Source organism: Lutra lutra, chromosome 7 (genome assembly GCF_902655055.1).
Source record: "Lutra lutra chromosome 7, mLutLut1.2, whole genome shotgun sequence".
Taxonomy (NCBI): domain Eukaryota; kingdom Metazoa; phylum Chordata; class Mammalia; order Carnivora; family Mustelidae; genus Lutra; species Lutra lutra.
In genome coordinates, this window is record NC_062284.1 from 44,585,382 (window position 1) to 44,599,130 (window position 13,749).

Below are 13,749 nucleotides of genomic sequence, written 5' to 3' on the forward strand. Positions count from 1 at the left end.
CTCATGTGCACACACTCTCTCGAATAAATAAATAAATCTTAAAAAAAAAAAAAAAAAGAATAACTCCTAAAGACTCTTGTGAAGACTGTCAAGATCTTGGGAACCAACTCTCTATATATGAAGTGGGAAGTTGCATATTTAATATGAAAAGCAAATTATTTATAATCAATTTATTATATTTTTAGCTTTTGTTTTGGAGGGTGATTATAAATGTTTATTGGTTAAAATGTCATAAAAAATCCACCTGAATCAAAGGTCTGGAAGGCAAATATAATACATGTCAAGTTTAAATTAGCCCCCATGCATCTGAAAATATCTGAAACACCCCTAAAATTCCTTAAAATTCACACTCCTAATAAAAATCATCTACCTGATTTTCTAAAAACATATGGTTATCTCTTTAGGAAAAAGCTAAATTTCTGCAAAAGTAACTTCCTTTATTTAAAACGTATAGCCACCAATTATTTTCAAAAAACCAACCAGACAAAGGCCACTGAGGCTAATCAACTGTTTAGTTCTGGGGCGCCTAGGTGGCTCAGTCAGTTAAGCATCAGCCTTTGGCTCAGGTCATGATTCCAGAGTCAGGGCTCAGCAAGGGAGTCAACTTCTCCCACCCCTCCCTCCCCACTCATGCTCTCTTTCTCACTTTCTCAAATAAATAAAATATTAAAAAAAAAAATAAAACCTAGTTCTGAGTTCATTTCAATGTAACTTCCTCTTAATAAGGAGACATTTAATTTTTAAAATCAGATCCTAGAGACAGAGAAGGAATTAAAAATATTTAAAGGACACAAATCAAGAAAATTTCTTAAATAAAGGGTATAATTTCTTGCTTATATAATATAACCTCAACATTCAAGTCAGAAGAACTCTAGATGTCATGCCTGTGATAGTAAAAAAATCAACAGCATAAATGTTCGGAAGGGCATTTTATAAACAAGGTACTATTACTTTTGTTCTCACTGGTGTTTCTGTTATTAGAATGTAAGAATTTTTAAACGTGGCATTCTTACCTATCCCTAGGAAGAGCAGTCCATGCTAGACTATGTGATGTTCCAGCAGAGATCTGCTGAATAGCTATGCCATCTAAGCCACTCACTTTCTTTGGTTTAGTAATAGGACCTGTGGAATTTCCTTGGCCACACTGCCCCATTGAGTTATTGCCCCAGGCATAAACTTCATTATCTAAAAATAAAATAAAGAAAAGCCAAATTTAAATGTAATACATTTATAGACGGTAACTTAATATTATTTCTTTTAAAAACAAATGACATTACCATGAGAAAGAGCCAAACAATGACTGTCTCCAATAGAAATATCAACTATTCTTGTGGCAGCCAGTTCTTCAATAAGCTTGGGTCTCAATGCAGTAGCTTCTGAAGAACCACAACCTAGACAAGCTCCACAGCCCCAAGCATAGACCTGAAACAAACAGAAATGCATAAAATATCCTGAGGTACTAAGTTGAAGACTTATGTTGTTTAAAAATAAACATCATCTAGGGGTGCCTGGGTAGCATAACCAGTTAAGTGTCCAACTCTTGGTTTTGACTTAGGTCGTGATCTGAGGATCATGAGATGGAGCCCTGCACCAGGCTCTGCACTGAGACTGGAGCCTGCTTGGGATTCTCTCTTCCCCCTCTCCCTCTGTGCCAATCAATCAATCAATCAATTTAAAAAATCTTTTTTAAAAAAATTAAACAAATAAGTAAGAGTGTGGCTTGATACCAAATAATGTTCTGGGCGCCTGTGTGGCTCCATCAATTAAGCGTCCACCTTCAGCTCAGGTCATGATCCCAGGGCCCTGGGATCAAACCCTGCACTGGGCTCCCTGCTCAGCAGGTAATCTGCGTCTCCCTCTTCCCCTCCCCCTGCTTGTACTCTCTCTCAGCTTCTCCCAAATAAATAAAATCTTGAAAAAAATAAATAATAACTTTCTGTTGCTAAAATTAATATTTACTGTTTTGATTGTTAGAGATTTTAGAGTTATTTATTTTGCTGTTTTTAAATGTTTACTACACAGGTAGACAAGCAGCTGAGCTGCAAAGAAAAATAATCACAGAAAAAAATAGAAGGATCTTAGAAGGACTTTAGCAGCTTAGAAATACTGTTGCTATTTTACAACTTCTCCTTCATATGTTTCCTACTCTGTGGGTCTCAACAAATATTTCTTGGTTATTAGACCAAGGTGTGTACATATAAAATGAATTATGTAAGTCACAAAACTGGTGTTTATGATTCAGTTAAAAATCACATCACCTCATTGTTATAATAATTTTAATGATCACTTACAAAGAGGGCCCTGTGAAGCGGTAGTCAACATAGCTCTCTGAACATCTTCATTTTTGTCTAATTAATACTACAACAACCAACGACTGATTTAAGAAGCTTAGGGGAAAGGTGAGTTGAAAAAGAAGATAAAAGGGTGAATGACTGTCAGTTGGGCAGCCCAAAATCAAAACAATCAGCAAACTGAATGACTTTTTTTTTCCCCCCCGTTGGTGGGTTCTGGTAATATCATATAGACTCTTACCCTTATGCTACTGGGTTCAGGAATTTTTTTGTCTTGTAATTCTTTCACTAAAGACTACTGAGAGATTAAGCCTCTTAAGCAAAAAAGAAACAAAGAAACAAAGAAAGGAAGGAAGAAAGAAAGAAAGAGCGAGCAGCAAATACTTGTACCAGTTGCTAGAGAACTACTTTAGAAAGAAAATTCCAGTACACTAAAGGTATACTTAAGGAGGGATTAACAACTAAAGACAAGTAAGGTGAAAAAATACATAAAGTAATTCAAAATCTCCTAAATCACTCATCAAGTACAATACAGTACTGTCACTCAATAAGACCCCTATTGCTAGAGTTTGCTCTTGCAGTGTTCCTCTGGTTGAACACAAGATGAAGAAATACTTGGCTTGTATTTAGGGACCTTGTTGTATAAAATACAAATACTGTATTTTTCAACATAAGAATTACACTTAATATGATGGGAAGTCAGCAGTGAAGTGGCCTGAGAGGACTGAGGGAAAAACAGATGTTGATCATCCCATGCTCAGCAAATTTAATGGTAAACAGAACTACCCTTGTCATTTAAACGTATTTCTCCCTCACTTAATTTTTTCCTAAGTATGTATATTTAATTTCATATAACTTAGCATACTCATGATACAACTATTCTATATAGCAACTAACTCACAATTTCCTTTGAAATTCAATATAATAAATGTATTACCATCATTAGCAACTAACAGTTCAACAGTACTTGGTAATTTATAGAAACTTTCAATTCATGTAATTACCCTGCATGATCATTTGTAAGCAAAGCATAAATCATTACCCCTCTCATACAAAAGAACCATACGATGATCAAGGGAGGTCTGCGATTTGCCTATTGGCTATACATTAAACAAGTGAGCATCTTCTGGCTTCAATTCATAGATTCTTACCACAAAACCCATAGTGAAAAAGATGTAAAAGAGAAGTTCCAGGTCTTAAGGCAGTATCCAGCACTGTAACAAATGACTAATGTAATGAAATATAGGGTAACGAATAGTTTGAGTTTGATTTTTTAAGACACAAGGCATTCTAGTATCTCCAAAATAATTACACTATATGCTAATTTCAGCTTTGCTGTTCATCAGCCTTGTGAGTTAGTCAGAAAACATTTTTATACCACTACCTGGCACGTAATGGTTTCCTATATGTAAGAAAATGAGTGGTCAGCTCATTTTTTCACTGTGGATGCTGATGGATTTAAGAAGAAAATTATTATTAGTCTATCACCATACCTAGACCCTCTGCATCACCGACAAAAAAACAGAGAGAAATCAAAGTATGCAAAGAAAGTTCAGAAGTTTATAAAGAGATTAGAGTTCTGACTATCCTAAGCCTGACTAACCCTTTCTTAGAAACACCTATCCCTCTCACATCATTTTTCCTTATGGAAATTTCTCCTTACCCTCTCTTTTGATCACCTTTTGCCTTCTTAGTTCCTATCACTGGTTTCAACAAGATCTATTCACACTTTCTCCCACTATCCATAATTTTTAGGAAAGAATTTAAGGGGTGCTGAGTGCTAAAAAGGTTTTAAAAAACCTCTTAATACAAAGAATGGGGCTGAGGACAGATTTATCTGGGTCACACAGGCCAGGTGAGAAAATCTGGTTCCTTTGCAAATATTCTACCTCTTCAAACAGGAGAAAATATTTCATTTCAGTAGATTGCCTTTAAAACGTTACCTTTTTTAAGGGAAGCCTGGGCGGTGAAGTTGGTTAAGCATCTGACTCTTGGTTTCAGCTCAGGTCATCATCTCAGGACCCTGAGATGGAGCACCACATGGGCCTCTACATTCAGCATGGAGTCTGCTTAAGACTGTCTGTCTGTCTGTATTTCGCCCCCAACCTCTCTCTCTCAAATAAATAAATCTTAACAAGAAAAATGCACTTTTTAACGTTAAAGTTTAATTATGATTATTACTTTTTAGTCACCTACTCCTCTGAAATAATTTAATCCTTTTATGCTCATCCCTTATTCCTACCTGCCCTGTTGATGTTAAAGCAAGCGAAGACTGGCTCCCAGCACAAACTTTGCGAATGAACATTCCTTGTAAAGCTTCAACAACTTTAGGTTTATACACTCTGTTAGTATCTCCATGGCCAAGTTTGCCTACCAAAAAAAGCACATTCAAGTTAAACAGTTTACTTGTTTTAAAGAACCTCTATGCTTTACCTAAGTATACATAATGATAAATATCACTCATCTTTCCATCACTAAACTGATGTGCAAAACTCTGTTTCTGACAGCAAGGAGGTGAACAAATGAATTTACAAGAAAGAAACAGAAACAACCCACAGGCTACTCAATCTTAATTTCAAGCAATTAAAACCACTTTAAGGGAAATATGGAAAACTGTTTTTCTTTCTCTACTTTTAACGGTCATATTTCCAACTTCAAGTTTGCTGGTTTAATAAATAGGCTGTAATACAAGGAGTTTATATGTATCCACTTATTTTTAATTTTTTAACAGAGCCAATAGTTACTAAAATAGAAAACTCAACAAATCACTAAAGAAGAAAAACAAATGGCCAACAACATATAAACTCAACCTCACTAAGAATCAAGGAAATATTAAATGATACCATTTTCACTACTGAAATTATTTTTAAGTACTCTTAATTTTAAGATTTAATGCTAAGTGTTTGTTATTGAAAGACATGGAAAAATAAGCAATCTCACACTGCTGGAAGTTGTGAATAAGTGGACAAAGATTTAGTCATTCATTGTGTAATTTTTGATACAGAAAAATATTTGGAAACCATGTAGGTACTCAACAGTAAACTGATTTTTTTAAGTTGTATTACGATCACATAAAGGGATACACTGAGCTACCCTGACAAATTTAGAGCCATAGGAAGATTTTTTTTTTTTTAAACTGTCAGACAAAAACCAGCAGATTATAAAAAATCTAAGACACATGTCTGCTTTAGTTTTCAAAAAAGGCATCTTTGTGGAAATATACAAACATGTTTATATAAATACATATATATTTAGAGGTCTATCTATGTAAGTTAACAATGGCTATAGCAACATTTGTTGAAACAGTTCATTTAAATTTCTATAATTTCTACTCATCGTTAGAGTTTTCCTATAATAAGCATATAGAGCAGAAAAGTACATCTTTTTAAATCTCAAGAAAACAAGCCCAACACTATCAATAAATAATTTTTTACATACCATTGTCTCCTCCTCCAAAAGACCATACAGTTCTCCCATCTTTAGACAAAGCAATAGTATGTGAACTGCCACAAGAAACCTCTCCAACATTGCTAATGTCTTTTACTAATGTTGGAATGTTACGGCTGTTACTGTCTCCATGACCTTGGATAAAACACACACAACAAAGAATAATGTTGTTAATGCTTTTTCTTTAGCCATTACATCATAGGCAGAATAATCATTTTAAGTTAATGACAGAAATGAGGTATTTTTAAAGTGCAATTTGAAAGACAGAATCATTTCCAGTATCTATCTTCTCATCCAATCATCTAGGCTGCTCTCAAACTGAGACCCACAGTCCCTTCAGTGAATCATTAGCATATTCTATACATGCTCTTCTCCCAGCACTTGTCTAATGATACCTAGTACCATGCATATGTCAACTTGTTTTCACACATATTTTAGGATTATGATGGTATCTTTCTTGTCCCTGAAATCCTTAGGTGTCTGCTCATAATAGGTACTCAGTAAATACTTGCTGGATTTAATTACAGCTTAAATTTCAGCACTAGAATCCAGGTATTCGCTGTATAAAACTCTGTTCCTCTGGGCTAAAACTAACAAAATAAATAACAGGGGTTTTTGCCTATTAAATCTAGCCTCACTGCTTCTCAGTAACCATCATTTCTATTTTTCTCTGAGAGTAACTTCAATTTTAAAAAACCTTACCTAATCTTCCAAAGTCTCCTTCGCCCCATGTGTATAATTCACCATCCTCTGTGACAGCAGCACTATGTCTGTACCCAGCAGACACACAAACAACTACCTGCATTGCACACAAAACACACCAAGATGAAGAACATGCAGATGCTAAAACATGTAGTTCACATTTGATCTTACACAGACTGCAGAGACACTGATATTCGCAACTTATCCAGAAGTTACCATATACAGTTGTAGAGGGTGTGCCCAGGATAGGTGCCTGGGGTCATGAAATGCTGAAATACAGCCTCTGCTCTGTTTGCCAAGCCACAAAACCTAGCTTCCACCCAGAGAAGATAACTTTCCTTAGTTCACGCAAAGGCACTCCAAAGGTTAGCAGGAGCCCTAAAAGCATCAATCTAATCACTTGTAAGAATACTGTATCACAAATCAAGAGCTGGCAGGGCTAAATAAACACTCATGGAACAACGAAAAAATTTTAAATATAATGTTAACATAAAACCTACAATCCTGGCTAATCAAGAAAAACTCATTATGTAATAGGGATGACTCTCAAAAACACAGTTACTATTAACCAATGCAGGAAGATCTAAGCAGTAATAAGCTTACATTAATTAAACTCTTAGCAGTATCTCTTTACCCCTCAATTAGCTATAGAGTTGATGAGTAGAATCAGGGGATTAACAGTATACAGCAACATAATTGGGAGATGACTCCTAGCTTTTACCACTGATCAAAATAATGATTTAACAGGAAAAAAAAAAAAAACTATACAAATTACTCTCTTTTCAATCTCCAAAAATTAGAACTCACTTGAGAAAATTCAAAATTTAGATTCAATAAAAAATACTGAGCACCATGTGGCACCTGGGTGGCTCAGTCAGTTAAGTGTCTGCCTTCAGCTCAGGTCATGATCTCAGGGTCCTGGGATCAAGCCCCATTATCAGGCTCCCTGCTCAGATAGAGGAGTCTGCTTCTCTACCTACCCCTCCCCCCCATTCATGCATCATCTCTCTCTCTCTCAAATAAATCTTTAAAAAAAAAAAAAAAACAACACTGCACACCTAATACATTCTAGATAATATGCTAAAAACTACTAAAATTTTTATCTAAAAATTATTAATTTACTTTTTGGAACCTTTTTCCTTTATGATATTCATACTAAGTTATACTTAATTAGCAAAGTTCCCATTAAAAAATAGGACATTAAAAGGAATATAATGTTTAAAGAATTGGAATGAAGAAAGAAGGTGCTTAAAGTAGTAGTAATATTTTCCTGAAAATTTTCTTAAAGCCTCACATTCAGCATCTTATCAAGTATCCCATGATGTTGTCAGGTGAAACATTCCAAAGCTCACTGCTTGGGGTTGATGTCTAAGTTAAAATACTACAAGTTATAATAAAGTAAAATTCATTTGATAGACAATCTTGTCAGACAACCTCCCATGAAGGAAAAGTGTCCCACTTGCAATTATGGCATAACATAAAAATTTAAACTTTGAAAAAGTCTTATATAAAAAAACTTTTGTGGCAAGAATGTAATCTTAAAATAGAGGAACCTGTATAACTGCATTTAACTATAAGTGCAGGAAAATACCTTCACTTCTTTAAAGAAAGGTAAAATAGAAATTGGAAGAGGAGATCTAGGTTCAGTTTCTAATGGTGCTAATTATTTGTGTGACCTTCAGCAAGTGAGTTAACCACTCTAAATGTCTTATTTCTATTAAAATGACACCTCCTCCAACTTTATGACCCCATTATCTAATATCACACCCCACCCAAGTTAATATCTAATACATTACTCAATTTTTTTTTTATTATTATTTGAAATTATGTGCTTACTCATCTCTAACCACAGATTAAAAGTTCCATGAGACTAAGAATCTTGTGTTTTGTTCACTACTATGTGTGTAATGCCTAAAACACTGCCTGGCATTTGGAAGATACTGAAATATCTTATGTATCTGGATAGTGTATCTGGATACACTGTCAAGATAGATATTCCAGATAGAATATCTGTAAGTATTTGTGAAATGGATGATTCTCAGTTTCCTCATGTGAAATGAGAGTAATAACTACCTTAACAAAGTTGTTATAAGAATTAAAATTATGGGGGCGCCTGGGTGGCTCAGTGGGTTAGGCCTCTGCCTTCGGCTCAGGTCACGGTCTCAGGGTCCTGGGATCGAGCCCCGCATCGGGCTCTCTGCTCGGCAGGGAGCCTGCTTCCCCCATCTCTCTCTGCCTGCCTCTCTGCCTACTTGTGATTTCTCTGTCAAAAAAATAAATAAAATCTTTAAAAAAAAAAAAAAAAGAATTAAAATTATGTATGTGAAAGTGTTTTGTAAACCACAAAAGCAAATATCCAAAGGATAAAAAGGATTTGGGAGTGAGGGTAACTTCAGAAAGAATACATCAAAATCTGAAAGATAACATCACTTACAGCACAGCGCATCTAATTATTTTTAAATACAAAAAGAAAGCACATACCTTTCCCTGCAGAGGGCCCTGAATAAGCTTGGGATATTTTTGTGTTGAACTATTTCCATGTCCCAGTTTCCCATAGTCACCATCTCCCCAACTGAAGACTTCTCCTTCTGTTGTAAAAGCTAAGGTGTGACCATCAGATCCTTTAGAAGATGAAACCTTTTTAATGGACCTGTGAGGTTCGAATGTTAACTTTTTTAAAGTGGACTGATTATTAGAATCTCCAAGGCCCAGTCTCCCATAGCTGCCTTTACCGCAAGCTCTGACAGAGCCATCCGTAGAAATAACAAAAGTGCAGTATTGTCCAGCTTCAATCTATAAGCAAAGAGAACAGTAAAATAAAATGTTTCTGTAAGACTCAGAGTATAATATTTAAAGCTAGTTTTATCAAAGAGGTTCAAAGTCTTTAAAAGCACAATATGGCACTATTCTACAGAGAAATTAAACAGAAAATTATGAAAACTATTAATGGTTTCCTCATGTTGACTTTATTGTTGAGCATAAATTACTGAATATTTTCTCTCTTCAGGATATCTACCCAGTAATGATTCAATAAAACAACAAAGTAAAATGTTTTACCTCATCTTATAATCGGTGGATGAAGAGCAAGAAATAAAATTATCCTATCAATTCCTTTGAGTCCATTATGGCAAGGGCCATATAAAATATATTTTACACTCATTTAAAAAAAAAAAACCTAAGTTTTAGTGAAACTAATAAAAAAATAGAAAGTTCTAGCTTGACTAAAAGGTAGCTACAAATGTAAATAAGTGATCATATTAAGAAAATAAAATGCCAATCTGGCAAAAGAAAAATTCCAGTTTTTACTTAGTCCTATTTGCCATTTGCATTGAATATAATGGTAAGTCTGTCGTCATTCATAATTCTTTTCAAAAATCCAGCTCCTATTTAGTTTTTTGAAACTTAGAAACCGTGCTAGGGAAATGAACTAAAAATGGGTTTTTTTCCTATTAAAATGAAAAAAAGTGATATAGCATGGTATACAGAAACAATACAGATAAGAAACAAGACTCTTGGGGCGCCTGGGTGGCTCAATGGGTGAAAGCCTCCGCCTTCAGCTCAGGTCATGATCCCAGAGTCCTGGGATGGAGCCTGCTTCCCTTCCTCTCTCTCTGTCTGCCTCTCTGCCTACCTGTGATTTCTGTCTGTCAAATAAATAAATAAAATCTTTAAAAAAAAAAAGAAACGAGACTCTTCACTTATTTAAAAAAAACTCTTAACACTACTTAGAGCAAACCATCTACCAATTTGTAAGATATGTAGAGGACTCACGGTCTGAGCATCAGAGAAACTGGGAGCCAGTTTGGGCTGTAATATTTTCTCCTGCGTGCCTTCCACCAATTGATGGCTGCTGTTGCTCCCCCAGACATAAACCTCACAGGTTTCTGAGACAATGGGCGCATCACCAGTCTGAATGCTATCTGGGCTAGCACATGTTCTTGAGTAATCAGACGCCATTCTGCAAACCTATTAAAATTAAAAATATGCAATAAATAGGCAAGAAATTCTTAGTGGAGACATTTTCATAAATGTTATCTGAAATTACTGTTTATTTTCCTTATTTCTGAAACTCTCAATGGCTCAAATAACTTAAGAATACATCTAATTTTAAATACAGATGGCTAGACTACATACTCCTGCAAAAGATACTAATAAAGGTGGCAAAAATGAGGAGGAGGAGACACATAATCAAGACTTTTTTTGACTAGTAATTATGGCACACACAGCATTTCAGGAAAAAGAAAAAACACCTTAAAAAACAAAGTAGAAGGGGCACCTGGCTGGCTCAGTCAGTAAAGCATGCAACTCTTGATCTCAGGGTTGTGGGGGTTGAACTTTTGAAAACTTACTTAAAAAAAAAAATTGATAATCCTATAACCTTAATACAATGAATGTTATCTTTTTTATCTACATTCTTTCAGAATTTTACATGTACACATTCTTTAACATAGTTAACACGGTGGATATATAAAAGTGATGAAACAAAAGTCAGACAAAATTTTCCACAGCTATCTTCATGAATGAACTGATAATTTTCCATCTATGTAAAAACTCCAGTTTATTTAACCCTTTTCTTTTAAACAAGACATTTAGAGTCTTTTTGTTACACAAGCCATTTCTAAGAACATAGTTACTACCTTTTTCATTACTACTTAAGTAGAGAAGCTCAAAAATGAGGCTACTCTATCTCAAAACAACAACAATCTTATGATTCTTGAAACATACTCTAGCAAACTGCTTTCCAAAATGGTGCTACTATGTATCACCAGCAGTACATTTTATGTACACATAAAATAAAAATCATTGCTTATTTACCATCTGTGTTGAATATAATGGTAAAGTCTGTTGCTATTCATAATATATTTTTAAAAACCATACTTCTCTACCTGCCGCCCCCCACAGCCCTGCCAAAAGGATAGGCCCCAGGGTGGCCATTCCAATTGCCCTAACCAAGGAATACCTCTATATGAGAGTACCAGTCTCACTGCATCCATATCAATAACACATATTATGCTTTTAATTTTTTGCAAAGGCTTAAGTGGGATCAAAGAGGATGCATTATTTTAACTTGACATTTTGTTATTATAACAGAACTAAAGTTTTTCTATTTCTTTGTTTACCACTAACTTTTGCCCATTTACTTAGCAGGGCTTAATGGATTTTTAACTGGCTTATACGAACTCTATGTAATAAAAATACTAACTCTGGGGCACCTGGCTGGCTCAGTCAGTAGAGCATATGACTCTGGTAGGGTCGTGAGTCAGAGCCCCACGCTGGGTGAATACAGTACTTAAAAATATATATATATATTAACTCTGACTGCAGCTGTTGTCAATTTTTTTGTCTGTCTTATAGTGTTTTGTGTTTTTTTGTTTGTTTTGTTTTTTTTGCTCAACCAAAATAGGAGAAGGAAAACCTTCAAAAGTCAATCTTCAAAAGCCCATTAAATGGAAGGGAATAGAATAATTTTAGTCAGAATCATTTAGTCATAATCATCCAAAACAACAGAATGACTTATGCGTTCAACATTCTCCAGGTAACATAAGGATGGTTATGAGGACACACAAAATACAGGTAAGTGAAGGCTGCCAGTCCCTAATAAGAGATCTGAAATTTTGCTGGAGACAAAAGAGGGTAGTGGGCCAAGAGTGTTAGAATTTTTTAATCTGAAGATCTATTACTATAATAAGTTTTATGATAAATCCCAGCTCTCCTCCACTCCACATTCCCCCAAAAATGAGCAAGATAGAAAAAAAAATTACTTATAGGGCTTAGAAATGTGTATTTAAAAACTGGAGCGGGGGCAGGGCAGAAATCCAGGAAGATAACAGCAGCAGCAATGCCATTTTCTAAACACACTGATTCACTACACAGAACAACTACATGGCCAAACTTCAAGTCCACACTTAACATTCACAACAAAACTAGGTGACAAGGTACCTCCAATAACTCCAAAATATAAGCAGATGCAGACAGATGAGTCTGGAATAATTTGATGTGTCACAGAGCCAGAAAGCTATGAAAGATTATTAGGCCTATATCAAAAGAACTTAGGGGACGCCTGGGTGGCTCAGTTGGTTGAGCATCCAACTCCTGGTTTTAGGTCAAGTCATCATCTCAGGGTCGTGGGATTGAGCCCCATCTGGGGCTCTGAACTCAGCAAGGATTCTGCTTGAGTTTTCTCTCCTCTCTGTCTGCACTTCTCCCTGCTTGCACTCTCTCTTTCTCAAATAAATATCTCTTTAAAAAAAAAAAAAAAGAACTTAGGAACCACCCTGAAGAGACTACTACCTTAAAAGACTATTGGCCAAAGATGAAATAATATGAGCTCCACTATAGATAATAATTTAATGGGTTAAAACTCAAACAGGTTTAAGTCTATGAGTTCATAATGACATTTTTCAAATGAAATCAATTGGTCCACTTTGGAGGATGACAGACCAATTCATTAAACTGAATACTAGTTTATAAAATCAGTGTTCAAATTTTTAAAAATTGGATAGACATAATCAAGCACTTATTCAGCCTTTCTTATATGAACTGAAACAGAGTAACCAAATAATTGATAAGGGTATCAACTTTATAAAAACATTCCAACGAACAAAAGAGGAGTGACACAATTAAAATATCAACATTTTGCAACCAACCACCTATGAATTAATCATTAAACATCAAGAGTTGCTAATACCACAATAACAGAGACAACTAGAAGGAAACTGATGAAAACATCACACCACCATGTATAGTCTTGCCAAAGGGATCAAATAAGCCTCTGGATCCACCTGCCAATTTGCAGAAAATAAACAGTGAACTGCATTATGAGTAATCAATCAGCAAAAAGCCCAGGTTCTAAACAAAAACACTGATGGAAAGAAAAAAATGGAGGGGAACCTATAGATTAAGAGAGTTAAAAGACTTTTTTTTTTTTTTAAATAGGCAAGACTGTACCATAGTGTCTAGAGACACACACCTGGGTGACACAATGATAAAAGAAATGCAAGGAAGTGATTACTCTAAAAGTCAGGATAGTGGTTGCTTAGGGGAGGAGGACAGGGGTTAAGACCAGGACATGAAAGAGCCACTCAGAGTGGTTGGTAGTTTTATTTCTTTACCTGGGTACAGATTAGAGAGATATTTTATAACAATTCGTTAAGCCTGACATTTGTGTATTTTTCTGTATCTGTTTTTATTTAAAAAATTTTAAAGTTACCTACACATGATACAAAGCTCAAAATGAATAAAAGGTAAAAGAAAAGTATGTCTCCTTCCCATTCCTGATGCCAGATACCCTAGCTCCACTTTTAGGGGC

At 35.2% G+C, this 13,749-nt stretch overlaps 1 protein-coding gene across 7 annotated transcripts in view; it reads right to left on the reverse strand.

Moving 5' to 3' along the window:
- The window catches only part of HERC1 (HECT and RLD domain containing E3 ubiquitin protein ligase family member 1), a 195,961-nt gene that overhangs the window by 123,748 nt on the left and 58,464 nt on the right, over positions 1-13,749 (reverse strand). For all 7 annotated transcript variants that reach the window (XM_047736349.1, XM_047736348.1, XM_047736351.1 and 4 more), the window contains 7 exons: positions 10,212-10,406; positions 8,922-9,233; positions 6,441-6,537; positions 5,730-5,873; positions 4,534-4,661; positions 1,278-1,422; positions 1,014-1,185 (listed from right to left, as the gene is read on the reverse strand). In XM_047736349.1, the coding sequence (XP_047592305.1) occupies positions 1,014-1,185; positions 1,278-1,422; positions 4,534-4,661; positions 5,730-5,873; positions 6,441-6,537; positions 8,922-9,233; positions 10,212-10,406 (1,193 nt within the window). The remainder of the gene's footprint in view (positions 1-1,013; positions 1,186-1,277; positions 1,423-4,533; positions 4,662-5,729; positions 5,874-6,440; positions 6,538-8,921; positions 9,234-10,211; positions 10,407-13,749) is intronic.